Below are 18,040 nucleotides of genomic sequence, written 5' to 3' on the forward strand. Positions count from 1 at the left end.
GCTATCGACTATTGAAGCATTTTCTTATCCTATAATATACAAAAAGGAACAAACAGTTAGATATAGTGAAATATTGAATGAAAAGGGTGAACTTAAATCTATACAAAAACTAGAGGAACGAGGTATAAAGATGAATTGTTTTTCATATGCGTAAATACATTCAAGGTATGATAAAGATACTAAAACAGAAGGTTTCTATGATAAACTGACTGATTTAGATAAGATTTTGAAAGGTACTGATGAAAAGGTGGTTAAAAAATTGTATGGATATTTATTAGAAATTAAACTAGAAGAAGAACAAGTTAAAGAAATTATGATTGCTTGTGGGAAGAATTTTGGATATGGGATTGATCTAGAGAAATGGCAAAAATTGTGGTCTCAAAATTATAAAATGACAATGTTAACAGCATATAAAGAAAATTTGTATAGGATGTTTTACAGGTGGCATTTCCCCCCCGACAAGAATAGCAAGAATGTTCAAGAATAAATCTGAAAAATGTTGGAAATGTCATCAGATACCTGGCTCATATTACCATATGTGGTGGACTTGTGCGGATGCTAAAAAATACTGGACTAAAATCCACACGTGGTTGGAAATAATGACAAAAAACATATAGATTTGAAACCAGAGATACTTTTATTGGGAATTTTACCTGAAATATATAGTAAAGACTTGAAATACCTGATTGTAAATGTATTAACAGCGGCTAGGATTGTATTTACTAAAAACTGGAAAAATGAGAAAATACCATCACAGGAGGAAATCATTTAAGAAAATATTGGAATGTGCTGAAATGAGCAGATTGACATTTAAAATCAGAGAACAGGATGATAAACAATTTTATAAAGTTTGGGATCTATTCTATCAACGGTTAGACAATAAACTATAGTAATGAAATATGTAGACTTTTAGAAAATACTAAATATATAAAGATGTATTCTTTCCTTATTATATCTACAAAATGATTTTAGGATAGATTTGGGATGATAATATGAATTGTCACAAAACAAATTAAGTAAAATATGATTATTTCCTAAAGCATGAATGAATAAAAGTATAGTCAAATGATTGATTAATAATGATACCAATGTATTTAATATTGGATTGAAAATACGAGATCATATACAATGTAATTGTAATTGAAGACTACGAAATGGAAGCACAAAACAATTTGTAAACCAACCGGCACATTGTATGTACATATATGGAAGATGGCCTGATGTTTTTATGTTTTGTTTGTTTATGTTTGTTTTAAAAACCAATACAAAATTTTTAAAAAAATACTGCTTCTGTTGTGGATTTTGGTTTTCCCTCTGGGTCAATATAATTTTTGCTTCATGCATAGTTAGAAGATGGAACAAAAGTGTAATCCTAAAACAAGCATTTATGTACAAACAAAAATATTTCATAAAATAATTGTTTCCTTACCTTTTCAATGGTGGCATTCCCAAGGGTGGCATTTATTATTTCTTTATAATCAACAATGTACTGTTGATGAAAAATAATGTTTTGATTACATACATATCGCTAGAAAGCTGCTCTTGCTATACTCAAGAATAAGCGATTATTTTACAAGTTAAAGCCTAAGTACTGACTTCCCAATGTGGAACTACAATTCCCATAATCTCTCACCACTGGTTTTATTAGCTGGTGCTGATAGGATGTGAAGTATACTAATATTTGGAAGGCCACATGTTACCCGTTCCTATTGTCTTGACAGTTTTCTTCTGTGCTTATTTTTTCCCATTCCCATTTCAACATTCCCTGAGGTACAAACCTGGGCATAATCATTGAAAGGAATGAGATTTAATTCTGAATAAAAAAATTAAATAAATAAAGGCAATAAATCATTTGTAATGATACTAAGGATTAATTCAAAAGCATGTATACTGAGTGATAACATAACTTTAACAAAATCATTACTTACCTTGTCAATGGTAACATTGTCAATGGTTGCATTTCTAACAATGACTTTATAATCAGTAGCATACTGTAAACGGAAAACATTGGTTTTGTTAATATTTGTGGCACAATTTAAACAAATATATAGGTTAAAACTATATGACTTGAAAAATGTATTTCTGGATTTTTTTAATGTGAAACTGAGAACTATAACATCATTGGTAAAGTTATAGATCCAATTTGGTCATAATTTTTTTGAACATACAACAATGTTGCTTATACATGAAAAACTTGTGCCTATGGACTGTTAAAGGCTTCCTACATATCTGAAGCATTTTGGTAGGACGAAGGAAAGCATTCAGTCATCAGGAACTGTCTTTATATCACTACATTAAGCAAGGAACAAAAGAACAGGCAGTAAAGAAATACTGCATCCAAATGAAGCAACACCAGCAAAAGTTCCTCCACAATCTATATCTGATTAAATTTTTAAAACACTTCTTGGCATTTTGGATTGCCGCTCATACAGCTAATTATAGAACACAAGGATTTCCTATTACCAAAAATGGAATGGGATCAGCTGAGATTCAAGTGCCAGTTAAACCGCAGATTAAATGTGAGATTCTATAAGAAGATTGCAGCACTTCTAACAGAGCTTGTAGGTACCAGTGAAGATAGTAACATATATTTAAGCCTGTTAGATTCCAATATTTGTTGCAAAAGGACTGTATTATTACAGGACTATATTTTATTTTCTAAAATAAATTTCAGCAAAATTTTTAAAGCACATACTTCAAAGGCTAATATTTAGCTTGTGAGACTATGACCCAGAAATCTTTCTGGTCAGAATAGTGTGCCTAAGTGCCTAAGAACTCCTGGCTGTTTGGCAATACCACCACCTGCATGACACAATGAAATGTGAACAATTTACAAAGGGAGAAAGAGAAACTCAATCTTAAGCAGTGGAGGAACAGGGTAAATAGACGACACTTTTAATAGTGGGATTAATATCTAATCATTAAGGTTCTGTTTCAAAAATACCATGGAATTTAAATTGAACAATAAAAAGGATGTAAACTGGCAGCAAGAGATCTACAAAGGTCATCTCTCCGAGCTTTTTATATTTTACAATTCCAGATTAATAATGGTTCTTACTCTGGCAAACATCTTCTATGCTTTATTGCCTCCCAGTTTTATAGAGAATGCAGAGGTAAGTCTTTGAAAGGCATCAGAAACTGCTTGAATATTTTTGTACAGAAAATATATATTTTGTTATATAGGTTGCGTATTTTGTTCATATGGTTAAAAAGTTAACTCCCCCCCAAAAATGGGAAAACAGTTTTCATATATACGAAAGATACCATGAAAAGGTCGTAAGGCCAAATTATTGCACAATCAAAAGCTTCTTATCAAGGATTCAAGCATCATATTGCAAACTCTTCCATTACCCTTGTTCAGTATTTTGAATGTCCTCCATAAAATTGGAGTATTGGTTTAGATACTCTTATAATCCTGTGTAGATTAACCCTTGTAAAATACATTTTTGTACTAACTATATCCTGCAAAGGATCACATTATAGAAAATCAAACACTTTTTGATTGACATATCAGAATCCAGAACAGATTTTTAAATAGATACTACACAGGATAATTACACAGGATAATTACCGATCGAAAGGCTGCAACAATGAGATTTGATGGCATCAAATTTCTGGAAAAAAAACAAAAACAAAAATTAGGAGTTGATAATAGTTTATAATCTTAATTGTTTGTACATTGATATAAAATAATCTGTTTTTTTAAGATTTAGCATTAGTTCATCATTAACAAGGCAGAGTGCATCAGCATTTTTAGGCCTTAATAGACATACTTGCCTCAACAGCACATTTCAAAGAACTTACAAATAATTAACAATGTTATTAATAACTAATTTATTCAGCGATCGCATGACACTTCCTACAAAATGTACTAAACTGCAGAAAGTGCAATCCATGGGCAGTAATAGCCCCCCTAAAAACAGTAAATCAGAGAATGATTTCAATTAAAAATGCAAAATAATTTTAATTTCAAAATTTAGTCAGAGATATTTGTTTTCCCTATTTTATTTTGGGGGATTAGTTTTTTTTTTAAAGTAGTGAGTACTTAAATATTGTTAAGTACATTAAATATATTTCTAATAGATATTCTATAGTTCTATACTATTCTAAGGTCTAATGTGTACAGTACACAACAGCATAGTACAGTATAGAAATCAAATATCAAATATATAAAGCATTCATAGAGGTATGGTATCTAATAAGCAAAGTTCAATTTAAAATGAAAGCCATGTATTATTAGAAATAAATAATTTTATTTCAGTCAACAACCAGTTTGAAACGAGGCAGGAAAAAGATACAACTATGAAGAAATGGCATACTTAAGTATAAATAAAATAATGCAGCATTGCATTCTATCAAGATTAAAATTAAAACTAGTTAAGAACCAGATGAGAACCATTTTGGTATAGTGGTTAAGGCGCTAGACTAGAAACCTGGGAGGCATTGGGAGGGGGGGGGTGAGTTTTAATCCTGCCTTAGGCACAAAAGTCAGATGGATGACCTTGGGCCAGTCACTTTCTCACAACCCTAGGAAGGAGGCAAGGACAAGGCAAAAAGACTGTAGGCGCTAGTCCAGGCAGTCTCCGAGAATCGAACAGAAGAAGAAAAAAACAGAGAATCACAAAATGAATCGTAGATGAAGTCCAAATCCAGGTACTGAATCTATGGGGTAGCGAATTAACAATATAAAAATAAGGTATACTATACAAATCCTAATAATCTAAAACTTGGATAATTAGTTACAGCCAGGAATTTATTCATACAAAACTGAAGATTAATGGAATAGATAGATATTGCTCATATAGAACAGCAATCAGTTGTCTCTGCACATCCACAACTGCTACACAGAACTTTGTTGTATTATGCATAAAAAGGCTTCTCTAAATTAACATAATGTAACATTTCTTAGACCAGTCTGGAGCCTCTGACAACAAAGGGAAAATAAGCTTTCTTTGGATATCTTTGTAAAATTAGCAATATAACAGCGCAAGGAAAAGAGATTCAACTGAACTATCACTAGAAAAGAAGTTGCTATAATACACTCTAACCAAAGGCTGTATAAATCTACAGTGTGAAGTTATCTCTTGGTTCACATTGTCCATGTCCAAATCTTGTAAAATCACCAAATTAACTCTCAAATCTTCAATAAGTGAAGTAATAATGCAAAAAAATTGCAAAAAGGGATTCGTACATTGCCTGCATTCATACAACTTACCCAACTTGGTCAGGTAAAGATCCAGTTGAGGCATTTGCGTAAGTATGTTTAGGGTTGGTTACACTTGGTTAATTTTTTCATGCCTTATAATTCCACCTTGTTTGATTACTTGTGCAATCAGTGCATTTAGTGAAGCTAGATAATGGGTTGATTTAGTAGCCAAATTGAGAGTATTGTTTGAATAATAATCTGTTCAAGTCCTGTCAAGCAGGATTAGGAAATAACCCTTGACAATGTCCATAATTGCAAAGTGTACCACCATAGAAATACTTCATAGAAAACCATGGTATAACATAGTAGAAAATACCAGCAGAAGGCAAATAAAACTCATCAGAGAGATTTAACTCAGTTCTGTTACCAATCAACTTCCAAATATGATTTCTGAATTAAAAACTTGATTTGCTGTAAGAGTAGGGTGCGTACTGAAAAGTTTCTCCTGAAAAGGATAAAAGGACTGCCATTTGCGCACTCCAAGAGCAAGCTGAATCCTGCAACATCCTGCCCTAATGTTTTAACTTCAAATCAGCCCCATGCACCCCAAACATCACAGAAAATGCACCTGCAGAATAAACAGCTCTAATCTGGTGTCAAGTCTGTATCAAAGGTTAGAGGCTAATTCTATAAACACTGGTGGGAATAGAAGCTTTCAGGTCTATTGTACTCAGGATAAAGGGAACCAGAAAGATTGGTGGAACAAAAAGAGGACCCATTGTCTGAAGCACAGTTAAGCTGTCTGATCTCCAGTTCTATATACTCAATTCATGCTATATGAACTTTCCCATAACCATTAGGAAATGCTAAAGTCCACAACTGTCTAGACAATTGCATTTATCAGCAATTTGGAACTTTACTAATGTTTTTACCTGTATTATTAATGAGTAGAAAATTTAGATATTTCTAAAAATAACGCTTTCTTGTAGACTTCATTTTTATTCCATGGTATTTAAATTAGACCATTCCTATTATTCTTAGAAAACCTAACATCTTTGATTACAATTTCTACCAATATCCTAAGCCTCCATAATAAAGTATTTTAGCAATGTCCCATTTTCATGCTGATATCTTTTTATTTAAGAAATCTATTATTTGATATATATATTTTTGCTTCATTTACAACATTAATCTGGAGGCCATATTTGCTGGAAGTATAATTATGGTTGACTAAAGAACTGACGATACAATTATATACAAAGATTTAGAGAGCTACAAGATACAAGCAAGGTCTACTTTAATCTCTTTCAGCCTTGTGCAAATCAGAACAGCAAACTTTCCCATGTCTCACATTTATTTGCTTACACTTGTACCGTTAACAATCATTCTTAGCTAGAGACTCAGCTTATGGGGATGGAAACAAACAACCCCAAGTTTTTTGGTCCTTTAATTTGTTTTCTCTTCTTAATTTGTCCTTTGTTTTCTTTAATTAGATTTCTGATAAAGTTATTTGTTAAACAGGTAACACATTACAAGTCCATTTTAGCACTAAGACAACCCTAGCTATTTTTTTCATACACTAGTGGAATCTTTTTTCTCCCTTTGTATTGTTTTATTCTATTATTGTAATATACCAGTAGTACATAGCGTTTTGCAAGCTGTGTTTTAAGTAAAAACAACTGATAGACCTAGCTGGTTACTGGAAACCTTCAGAGTAAATTGCAAATTAATTGGCTAACAGTCATTTTGCAGAGTGAGATGGGCAATATATAAATTTGTTAAATTTATACAAATTGTACAATTTCCCAAAGGGAATTTACTTTGTAATGGCCTTGGTGGTATGGAACAACTGGCCTCTGGTGCTATACCTGGTATGCCAACAATTAATCTTCCACAAGTCTTAACACTGTTTTGTTTAAACAGGTGTTTGGAGTATAATTTTTAACTCTGATATGATATTGTGACCTTGGTCCAATTCATATCTAGAAGATGCTGGCAACAAGCAAGAGTTCTAATAAGGTTGGAGCTTGATGCTATAGGAAATGATATGCCTGTCTCCAAAGGGAATAAGTCTTATCTCACTCTTTCTTCTCTCCCATAGGAAAATATAATAAGCTGAAATGTGGGTAACTATCCTCCCTTTTTGGCGGCAGCTAATGAAACAAGGCAAGTAAATTCTGAGTAAAAAGATAAGGCACCAGGCATTTTCTTTGGTGACTGATTTGTCCTGAGAGAAAGACCAGAACAGCTGTTAGCGGAGTTATCTAATTTCTACTGATACAGTTCCCAGTTTCAGCCAGTCATTCTGAATTATCAGGGGGTTTCAATTCTTGCACCAATTTTGTGTCACAAAATTGCCTGTGTCAGGCAGGCAACATGTTGAGCACCTTATTCATGTTGGAATTGAGCATCTGTTGAAAATAAAATGCCCCCAAAATTAAATCCTGCTTGTTATTATTTTTTTAACTTTTACTCTATGGTCTCTCTTCTAGGTTTTAAAGAGCAGGATGGAGATAAATTATTTTAGTTCACATTTTGACATCAACTTACTAAATATATATGCAGCATCCAATATAAAACCCCACAGTTATCTTTCAATTTTTAATACTCTGAATTTTGTAGAGCAATTCTCCAACAAAGAATGTATTGAAAAATATGCATACCCAAGAAATTGCAGTTAAAGGTCCTGTATTTTTCAAATTTGATGTTTACATAGTGAGCCATATATTGACAAGGAAATGGGATAAAAAAAATTGCTTCAAAAAAAATAACATTTGTAAAAAGAAAATAAACATGTTGGTCTTTAAACTTTATTCTACAAAGTACCTTAAATTTAACTATTTTGATTTACAGAGGATTTCTCCATCCATGTACAAATAAGTATTGTCTGTTGGCAAGCTTATTCTCTAAGTGCCATAAAACAAAAAAAGGTTTATTCTGGGCCAATATCATTTTTAGTAATCATCATTTAACTAATCATGACATCAAGCAGGATTTGATATCATTTTTAATTAAAATCTTAGGGTATACTTAACTGCCCCCAATGCAAAAGCTACACATTCTGAATCAGTGGTTTCTGAGCTGTTTTATGTACAAGGAGTGAGCTGTGCTCATATTGCTCCTACGCTTTCTGTTGTAGAGTCTGGTTGTATTTTGTTAACTGATTGGGAAATCAAAACAAATAATAACAAATCAAATTAGCAAGGGATCGTCCATTAGATGCTTATTCTCCCCAACCCAATCCTACATCCTCTTCAGTAACTCAACAGATAAGCAATCCATAACATCTGCAAAGTAGCTCTAAGTGATGAGTAACCTGAATGGGAGACTATATAAGGGCAGGACATAAGCATAATTTTGCTGAAATAAACTGAAGACTTTTGTCAACCCAAAAAATTAAAGATTAACATTGTCCACAGCTTTTAACAGATTGAGTTTTCTCAGATACAAAGATTCTACAAAAGCCTAAATGAATTCACATGTGGGACTTTTGTACAGAAATGTTACTGATTGCATCAGTAACCCTTGGCTTTGAAGGGTTTACGTTTTCTGTTTACGTTTCTCTTTTTCCCCAATTCCTGCATAGAAATCCGTAAACTGAAATTATGCCTCTGCCTTATGAAATGGTCTCCAGGTCTTTAAATTTTATACAGTACCATAATGCGCCTGTTAAGTAAATGCTGAAGAACCAAAATCTGCATGTTATTAGGCATTTTAATTTCCTGAGCGTATATTGGCCACCTTTCAGGAATCATATCCACAAATCCTTATTCAGGACCATTACTCATCTTTGGCTAGTATTTCATCAGCTTCAAGTTCTCTGCAAAGCAAAGATGGCATACATACTAATCTCTAACTTCATACTAATAGCTCATAGGCAAGAGAGAAAGAAAAGAGAGAGAGAGACAGAGAAGAGATAGAGAGAGAAGAGAAGAGAAGAGAAGAGAAGAGAAGAGAGAAGGAAGGAAGGAAGGAAGGAAGGAAGGAAGGAAGGAAGGGGTCAATGGAATCTAAAAGCATCAGACAGACCTGGAGGTAAGAAAGTAAATAAATAGGAATTTTCAAAAGCTAAGTATCCTTCAGGGGCTTTGGATCATAACTCCCATCACTTCCACATTGATAGTCGCAATATTAAGACTATGAAAATTGGATTTCCAAAAGCGGGGGGGGGACCAGCCTCACTTGCCTCCCACAAGGGGGCTAACCAGCAAGGCAGGAATCATCCCATGCTCAGCCAGGATTGTTCCGAGTCCGCCTCTTGACCAGAGGAAGGAAGCCCCCACCCCACCCCGACTTCCTTACCTTGCCAGGTCCAGGAAAGAGTCCACCGTCTCCTTATTAGTGGGCATGGCGCCATCCAAGCCCAAGTCTTTGCTATTGAGCTCCCCGGCGCCCACCCCGGGTTTGATGATGAAGGCCAAGGCAACGGCCAGCGCCGAGGCGATCAAGGTGGTAACCAAGAAGTAGGCGACGGCGATACCGCCCAGCTTGCCCAGGGACCGAGTGTCCAGGCTGGCTGCCCCGGAGACCAGACTGCATATCACCAAGGGCAGGATAATCATCTTCAGCATACGGAGCAGCATCTCTCCCGGAAAGGCCAAGTAGGTGATTTGAGCCCGGGTGAGCGGCATTTGCCTCAACAGGGCGCCCATGGCCACCCCAACCAGCACGCCGGTGACGGTCAGGATCACGATGCAGTTTTTCCTCAGGAACCGCCCGAAGCTCCGCAGCTGGAAGAGCTTCAGCCGAGGCTGTTTCACTCCTTCCTCTCCAGACTCGAAGCCGGTTAGCACCGTCGGCTCCAGAAAGCCATTCCGGCTCTCGGTTGGCTTCTCCATTGCCGGTCGCTTCGGCCTGGCGAGAACCGCTCTCCAACCTAATTCAGAAAAAGCGCGCAGACCAAACGGCGGTCCGGGAAAGAGGCGGCTTGGCCGGACTGCAAGGGGAAGCTTTATAAATGCGCCCCCCCCTGCCCCGCCGGAATCTCCTCGGCACCAGAGGGAAAGGTTCGCTCCTTCCAGCCGCCGCGTGCCCTCACACCGCCGAGCGCCTTTTATGCACGACGCGCCCGCTCACGCACGCCCTGGAGCGCGAGGAAGGCGGCCAGAAGCGGTGGCGGCCCCCTCCCACTCGATAAGGCTGATGCAAGGCGAAGGCGCTCTGGGCTCAGCTCCAGCCATTTCCCCCCACTCGGACCGCTCCTCCAATCAGTCACTCCGGCGCGGTAGCCCTCCTCTTCGAGAAGCCTCATCCAACTCTACGGGGTAGGGGGTTTCTAGCGAAAGGGGGCGCGCGCGCTTGGCGAATGAGGAGCGCGAGGGAGGAGCGAACTGACTAGGGCGTTGGTGGCACGTGGGGGGCACCATTCATTTGGCTGCGTCCGGCCGAGAATCCACCCGGGGGTGGGGAGGAAGCAAACGCGCGCGGGAGGCGGGAGGTGTTGGTCTCCTTTGGACTTTTGTTTCAGCAGCGTCCACTTCGCCTCCCCGCTTTGCCATAAATGCCGAGAACCGATCAGAAAAGCGCCGGGCCGGGAGCGCGCGCGCGCTGGTTGCAGAATAACGCAGAACCCTCGGTAGGGTACGCACTCCGGACCGTACCACTTCGGGTTCGAAGGAGGAAGCGGTTCTGAACTTTTTTCTCCGCCTCAAACGGTCCATCCAAAAAAAAAAAAAGCTAGTGAAAGAAATAGTTCACCTGCCGTATTGGCCTCGCCGGGGAGGAATGGCTTAACTAACCCAAGACAAATGGCCCGGCGTGTTTTCTGCCTCCCGTGATCCGAAATGGCGCGATCCTTTGTAGGGGGATCCTTCCATCGGCCGGTCTGAGGGAACGCGAAGCTCGATGAAACCGGATGCCTTCTCTAAGCCGCAGTGGCGGCGGCCCCCCCGCTATATACTGTAGCTCGGAGAACCGAAGCCGCACATGTGATGGACGGCCCTCCAGACGGACAGCCTCGGAAAGTCTGGGCCTCCCATCTGTGATAGGCTGCAGTGCCAACCACCAAAGCAGGCAGATGTACACCTGCTTAGATGCCTCATCCCTCTGGGTTGCAATGGGACCCACAAGATGCCAGGCTGCTGCCTACAGGCTGAGCAAATGGGAAAGCTGCCTCATGGGTGGGCAGATGATGGCAGCAGGGAGCGGTTCACCTGACCCTGCCTGATTTTGTTGGAGCAGCAACAAATCATAGAAATGGATAGCTATCCCTTGCAGTCAGACACCCCCATGGGAAGTAGCCAGGCCTGCCCGGAACAGGTGCTTCCTTTTCCTCACCACCTGGGCATCCTGCTAGAGAAAACGGGGCCTGCAATCTTCCAGGCCAAACGTTCTCTAGCCAAGGGAGAAAGGTGAGGTTGCAGCAGCTGTTGCTCCTTGTTTCAGCTTTCCTACAGCAAGGGGCAGAAGCACCTGCCAGCCCAGTCCTTGACCCCCCCTATTTCCTCCAGGGGCCTGATAACGCACCTTATTCTGCCAAGGATAAACAGAGAGAGCAAACTATTCTTTTGCCATCTCTGGCTGCTGGCTAAAATTACTTGTGAGGAGCTGTCATTGGTCCTCCATGGAAATGAGAATGTGGTAACTGGAGAGAGAGTTCCCTTCTTCCCAGTGCATTACATGGATAGAGAAAAGACCTACATAAATAAAGGCCTACATTGCTGAGTTGCTGGCTTCAATGGTAGTTTCAAGGAACAGCTCTAGTTTATTCCCTCTCCTTCTAGGCAACATGGCAAGTAGATCCAACTATTGCTCTGACTTGCAGTGAGCTCTACATGGGCTTGCCCTTCAAGAATATCCAAAAACTTCAACTGGTACAAAATAGAACGATGCAATCAATTATGTTTGCCTCTGGTCAAATATGTTACAAGTCTACTGCACAGCTGCATCGGTTACAAGATTGTTTTTTGGTCCAATTTAGGTGGTGATCTTGACCTTTAAAAACTACCCAGGCATGAGGGCGGGTGATTTGTGGGACTATCTTTCCCTGATTTCATCCACCTGCTCCAGCATATCTAACAGAATGAACACATTGTGGTTCTATTTTTCTAGAGAGCTACATTTGGCAGACCTAGGTAGTAGGCCTTTTCTGCTGTGACTCTCCATGCTGTTGCCTCTTGAAAAAGCACCTTTAGGGCAACCATGTTCTGGATGATGAAAATCTTCATAGACATTCTCCATGCTGTGGAATCCACCCTCCCCCGCTCCCAAAATGAAAATGGCCTCCACTTCTAAGTTTTCCAAGGTTCCCCAACACCTGATTTATTTTTTTAATTGTTTTTATACATTTTAATGCTTTTAGTATTTGCTAATGATAAGAATTTTAGATATTTATTGTTTTATTTTTATTGGATAGTGCCCAGAGTCACTCTTCTGCTTATGAGAGCAGTTATCTAAAGTCCTCTTCCTTCCAACCATTTAATGAACATGTGAAGTTACAATGGCCCTGAAAAAGAATAATAAGATACAACATTTAGTAATAGTCATAGGTTACTATAAGTAATCAAATCATACATAGGTTACTAATACTCAATCAAAACATACTGCTAGGAAAACAAATAAAACAATGTAAATTGTAAAGATAGCACAGGGAGTTTTACAAAAATATTTACAAAAATATACTTCCCCTTGCAACATCCAAGTTTCACAGTACATAAAACAAAGACTGATCCTGAAGGAAGTCCCATGTATTGTTTCCTTCAATCTTGGATTTATCAGTGCTTATATCATTCCCCAAGCCCTGGTTCTGCCCATTCCAGACACCATTATTACTGAGATTCATGCAACGGCCATTTATTTCATTTTCATGGACTTGTGTACTTCCTTTTTCAGTATCGTCCTGGATTCTTCATCACTATACCTCTACAACATGTTTACATGGAAAGGCCAACAATATACCTGGACTCAAAATGTCTCCCACAATTGAATAACTGACTCATCCTCATTAACTTGTGGCTCAATTCTCATCCCATTTATTGCTAGCTTAGAGAACAAAATCTTCCTGTCAAATTGCCACTAATTATTTACTTTCTTGCCTGGGAAAAAAAAAGGACATAAAGCTTCACCTATCAAACTCCAGTATCTACAACAAGAAGTAACCTATTCAGGCTACATTATTAGATCAGGAACATGAAACTAGCCCCAGAGAACGCTTCAAAGCCATACTCCATATGAAGCCTCTTACCACCAAACGTCAGGCAAGAGCACTTTTAGGGGTTCCTGGGTTCTGTCAATCATGGATTTTATTGTTTCAATGGATTCGGAATCTGCAGTTTCTCACACTTCGTGGCATAGATTGATAATGTTCCATCAAGTTGTTTTCAACTCCTAGCAACCACATAGATAGATTTGCTCCATGAATTTTATGAAAAGCAAGGCTGGTATTTCTCAAAATGAGCTGTGTGGATAATAATGTATACAAGATGTCCTTCTGGTTTCATGAAGTCTTTCTAAAACAGATAATCATATAAAGATAATACAGTATTGGCAGACACCCTGGAAAGTATTTTATTCTTATTATACCAGTTGCAGAACTGGTATAATCTGATGTCAGAAAATATTTTAATTAGAAGCATTTAACTTAAAAATGAAACTTTCACACATTCCTTTTTATCACTAACTTGATCTGCTGGTAACCAGAAGAAACAGTGTTATGAAAAGAGACAATATCACAATATACAATATTTGTGCGACTAAGCCTAGTCCATAAGTGACAGCTGTACTAGAGTTGATTAAATCAAGTAAACCACAAACACAGGAAATCATTTGGAATATTGACTTCCTTAGATACATAGGTACAACACCCAACACCCTATAAATCAAAAAGAAAATGTACATACCCAGTAAATGTAATTAAAAATCTCTCCTAGGAGAACTGCATGTCCACCAGAATAAATATTTTATGATTATATTTTTATAATATAATTATAATATATAATATATGATTATAATATATATTATACAATATGATTCTTGATGAATGTATTTTATTTTTTCTTTAAATACACTGAAAGCATATGCACTAAAGACAAATTCCTTGTGTGTCCAATCACACTTGGTCAATAAAGAATTCTATTCTAAACAGTTTAAGAGACATGTTAACCTACACATTTTCTCTCTAAAAGCCTTCAATATTGATACTCCAATTTTGTAGACTACCTTTCGAAACCTGGTTTTGTACTGTGCTCTTGAAAATAAACTACCTCTTCTCCAACCAGCAGGCCACTTCTTCTGTTTCTGATGCTGGTATAAGATAAAACTTGTATTAATGCAAGTGCTATAAGATGGAACTGTTACAGTGTCCACATCTAAATAAATCCTAGGTTTGTGCAACTGCTGAAATTAAAACACGCTCCTCAAATTAAGGAAAATACTATGAAAAAATAAATGATCAAACCTATTGTTTTGCTGAAAAAGAATAAACGTGACTACTATAAAATTAACTTTTTAAAATTATTTGATTGTTAACTAACATATAAACAGAGTGATCTGATAGTTTATTTTAAAAAGTGGTTTGACAAGATCCCCCAATTCTTTTTTTTATACACTACATCAAGGGTGTCAAACTCAAAGCTCGTGGCCCACGGGACCATCCCTGTCTACCAACACCACTTCGGCCCAGTCTGCCCAATGCAGAGAGGAAAGATCAGGCCACCGAAGCTTTGGCCCAGTCTGCCCAATGCAGAGAGGAAAGATCAAGCCAATGTAGCTTCGGCCCAGTTTACCCAATTAGGCCAGCGTGGCTACGGCCCAGTCTACTCAATGTGAAAAGTAACATGCCAGATGTTTGGGGAGTGGCATCAAGCTGGCCATGCCCACTTAGTTGGCCACACCCACCGAGTCAGCCACGCCCCCGAGGTCAACCACAGCCCTGATGCGGCCCTCAATGAAATTGAGTTTGACACCCTGGCCTGCACTGCATACACATGATTAGGAATTGATTGCATACATTTCCTGATTTCATGTATCTGTAACCTGTGCACATAGACACCCTCATTTCAAATGTCATACTTGAACACAGGTGGGTCCAGTCTGCAGTCTTGTGCTACTGTGAATTAGAAGCATTGTCTGAAGTATTTTGGGGTGAATGCTTTGCTTCCATTCTCCTTTTCTAATATTAAAAAAAAACCATTAATCTACTGGATTCTAGAAGTAATATGTTGCATTCAGAAGGAATAATATTTTAAAATAGTCTATTTTAGGAAGAAAAAGCAAAAAAAAATGTAGCCTTTCCTTGGCCATGTAGCATGAACATAGTGTCTTGTCAACAGTACAGTGATATTCAGGCAAGGTAGCATGAAGGTGGAACAATGTCAAACTAATCTATATGACTTTTTCAAACAAATAAACATGTTATTTAAAGCTGAACCAATTATCCTGCCACAGTGTCAGGTCATGGTAATTTAGCAGATTTGTTTTTCTGGTTGTTAATATTTTCCTAAAAGATTTTGCGTTATTAATATTTTTGTTTTACTAGCCAGTTTATAATTTTCACAGATTTTCTCAAGTGAAACTGGCACCTTTATTTAATACATAAGAAGGGATGACATGGGTGGCAGGATAAATATACTATTTTCTTTCAGTTTTATAATCTGGTTGTTTTGCTGAGACTAATTGATTAATTCAGAAAGCCGGAAATCTATTTAGCTACTGTATACAGACCTTAACTTTTCTGCACTGCATATGGTCAGGTAAGCTTCAGTGTGAGGGACAATCAGAAAATCTAGCCAAGATTGAAAGGAATGCAAAATCTGGTTAGGAAAGCTAAGTTAAATTCAACTTAGTTTTATTCTTTATCCACCACTATCACTGAGATAAGGAGGTTTTTTTTAGAGTGCTCTTCTTTCTGCATATGGCCAAAACTTCTGCCCTTGAATCTTTCCTACTGATAAGAATCTGAAACAGCAACAATGAAAAATAGAATCATGGTGGCCCTTCTTCTGCTCATAGTGCCCAGGTTTTTTTTTTTTTTACTGCAACTATGGGACCAACCCAAATCTCGTCCACATGATATGTTTTCTTGGCAGACTATTTCTAGGCAAAATATTTAAATTGCGCTTCTTCCCAATAGGCTGAGATATTTTGCTGCCTAAGGTGAAGAAGGATAAGATGGTAGTCCAGGGGTGGGATTCTACCAGTTCGCACCTATTCGCTAGAACCGGTTGTTAACATTCTAAGCAGTTTGGAGAACCCGTTACTCGAAGAAATTACTGGCCTAATCCTGTAAGGAAGGCAGGAAGGAAACATTCTGGTGTTGCTTACCGAAACTGCCTCTCCGTTGACCCTTATTACATTCTTGACAGGACTAGACTTCCTGTCTCAGGAACTTCTCTGGAGGTTTCTTCCCCTCCTTTGCTGGTACTTTGCTTGTGTGGAGTGACCATTCAAAGTTACAATGGCACTGAAAAAAGTGACTTATGACCCTTTTTCACACTTACGACTGTTGCAGCATCCCCACAGTCATGAGAAGCCAGGCGAGGAGATGCGTGCCTCGATGTGAGTGATATTGAGTTGGCCACACCCAGCCAATAACATGACCACCAAGCCATGCCCACCACCTAAGCCACATCCACAGAACCGGTTGTTAAAAATTTGAATCCCACCCCTGTGGTAGTCCAGCAGTTGAAGTCCTGACAACAAATCAGTATGGCTCTATGGATTATGTAACTTGGCTCTGCCTGATTTAGAGAGGAAGGTGGGATGAGAAGATGCTGTAAAGAGTCCTGATTCTGAGGACCATCATGGGAACTGGATAAAAGACTAAGCCATAGAGTTGATGCTTCTACTTGGCCACTTCACTGCATCTCTTTTTTTCAAGGTGGTCTTGTTCAGGGAAATCTAGAGCTGAGATCCAGAGTATAGTATAGTTACTTTACACTACAAGATTATGTCCTTGTTTCCCTGTGGAGCAATCCACATGAGGTCCTCGGCTCACTCCTAGTGTGAGTTATTTAGAATTGCCTTCCTTCTACTTCACTTCACCATGTCTGATTCATTCCCTGCCCTTTAGAAATAAAGGCTTTTGAATGGGTTATACTGACCTATTGAAAAGAAAGCCCCACTGAGTTCAATAGGACTCGCTCCTAAGTAAATTTGCACAGAAGGTTAGGGAATAAACAAACCCCTTCCTGAACCCCTCTGGTTCACAGCAGCTCTCTCTCATCACAGCAATTAAACTTGAACGTAGTTCTTTGATGGTATGTGTTTATGTTTCATTTCTAATTGAAGTAGGGGACATTTGTAGCTGGGGACATTAGAATTAACCTTCCTGTCCCTACATTATGATTCTTCCAAATTGTTGCTCCCCACTCAACTCCCTTCTTTGCATATTCATTTAGGAAACCTTTTAAGCCTTATTTTGACATTGAGGAGACAGTGTATATGTGTAGAAATATAATTGTGTGAGAAGCAGCATATAAGTATGTATGTTTCGAAGGACCGGCAGATAGAAACATTAGAAAACATCTACATGAATCAGACCTGGCCATCTTTTAGCCCTGACCATGACAACTGTATCACTCTTGGGAGGGGGGAAACCTTCACTGCTGTTAGAGCAGCTCGTACCTTTATCTCTTGAGTTGTGGGTGGATGTCCTTTTATCTCTGGCACACACATGTGTAAGGCCTAGGGAAGACTGAGAATGAAACTGAGATACCAAGACTACAGGCTTTTGTATTTCTTTCATTCTGTGGTTAATAAATTGTTTGCCCTTAGGTGCCTCTTTTATTTAAAAAAATAATAGTATCAACCCAAGCACATATTTCATGTAAGTGCAGCCTCTGGTTTACCAGCTACAGTGGGTGGGATTTATTTTGCACAGCTGATAGTATGTATGCTGCTTATGAATTTTCTACCATCACTTTGTTTCTGACTACTGTATGCTTTTATGTAAGTCTG

The 18,040-nt window shown here is 38.3% G+C and overlaps 1 protein-coding gene across 3 annotated transcripts in view; it reads right to left on the reverse strand.

Annotated features, from left to right (window-relative positions):
• SLC1A4 (solute carrier family 1 member 4) overlaps positions 1 to 10,960 on the reverse strand; it is a 34,576-nt gene extending 23,616 nt beyond the window's left edge. The window contains exons 1-4 of one of the 3 annotated variants that reach the window (XM_026668452.2): positions 9,449 to 10,169; positions 3,572 to 3,614; positions 1,929 to 1,991; positions 1,430 to 1,489 (exon numbers count right to left, since the gene is read on the reverse strand). In XM_026668452.2, the coding sequence (XP_026524237.1) occupies positions 1,430 to 1,489; positions 1,929 to 1,991; positions 3,572 to 3,614; positions 9,449 to 9,984 (702 nt within the window). In that variant the 5' untranslated portion in view covers positions 9,985 to 10,169. Of the gene's footprint in view, positions 1 to 1,429; positions 1,490 to 1,928; positions 1,992 to 3,571; positions 3,615 to 9,448; positions 10,406 to 10,843 lie in introns of those variants that run through there. The other 2 variants (XM_087949104.1, XM_026668451.2) reach the window with 2 other exon arrangements.
• Positions 10,961 to 18,040: the final 7,080 nt, after the last annotated feature.

Source organism: Notechis scutatus, chromosome 1 (genome assembly GCF_049901735.1).
Source record: "Notechis scutatus isolate UNSWTSFEM ecotype Mainland chromosome 1, rNotScu1.2, whole genome shotgun sequence".
NCBI classification, from domain to species: domain Eukaryota; kingdom Metazoa; phylum Chordata; class Lepidosauria; order Squamata; family Elapidae; genus Notechis; species Notechis scutatus.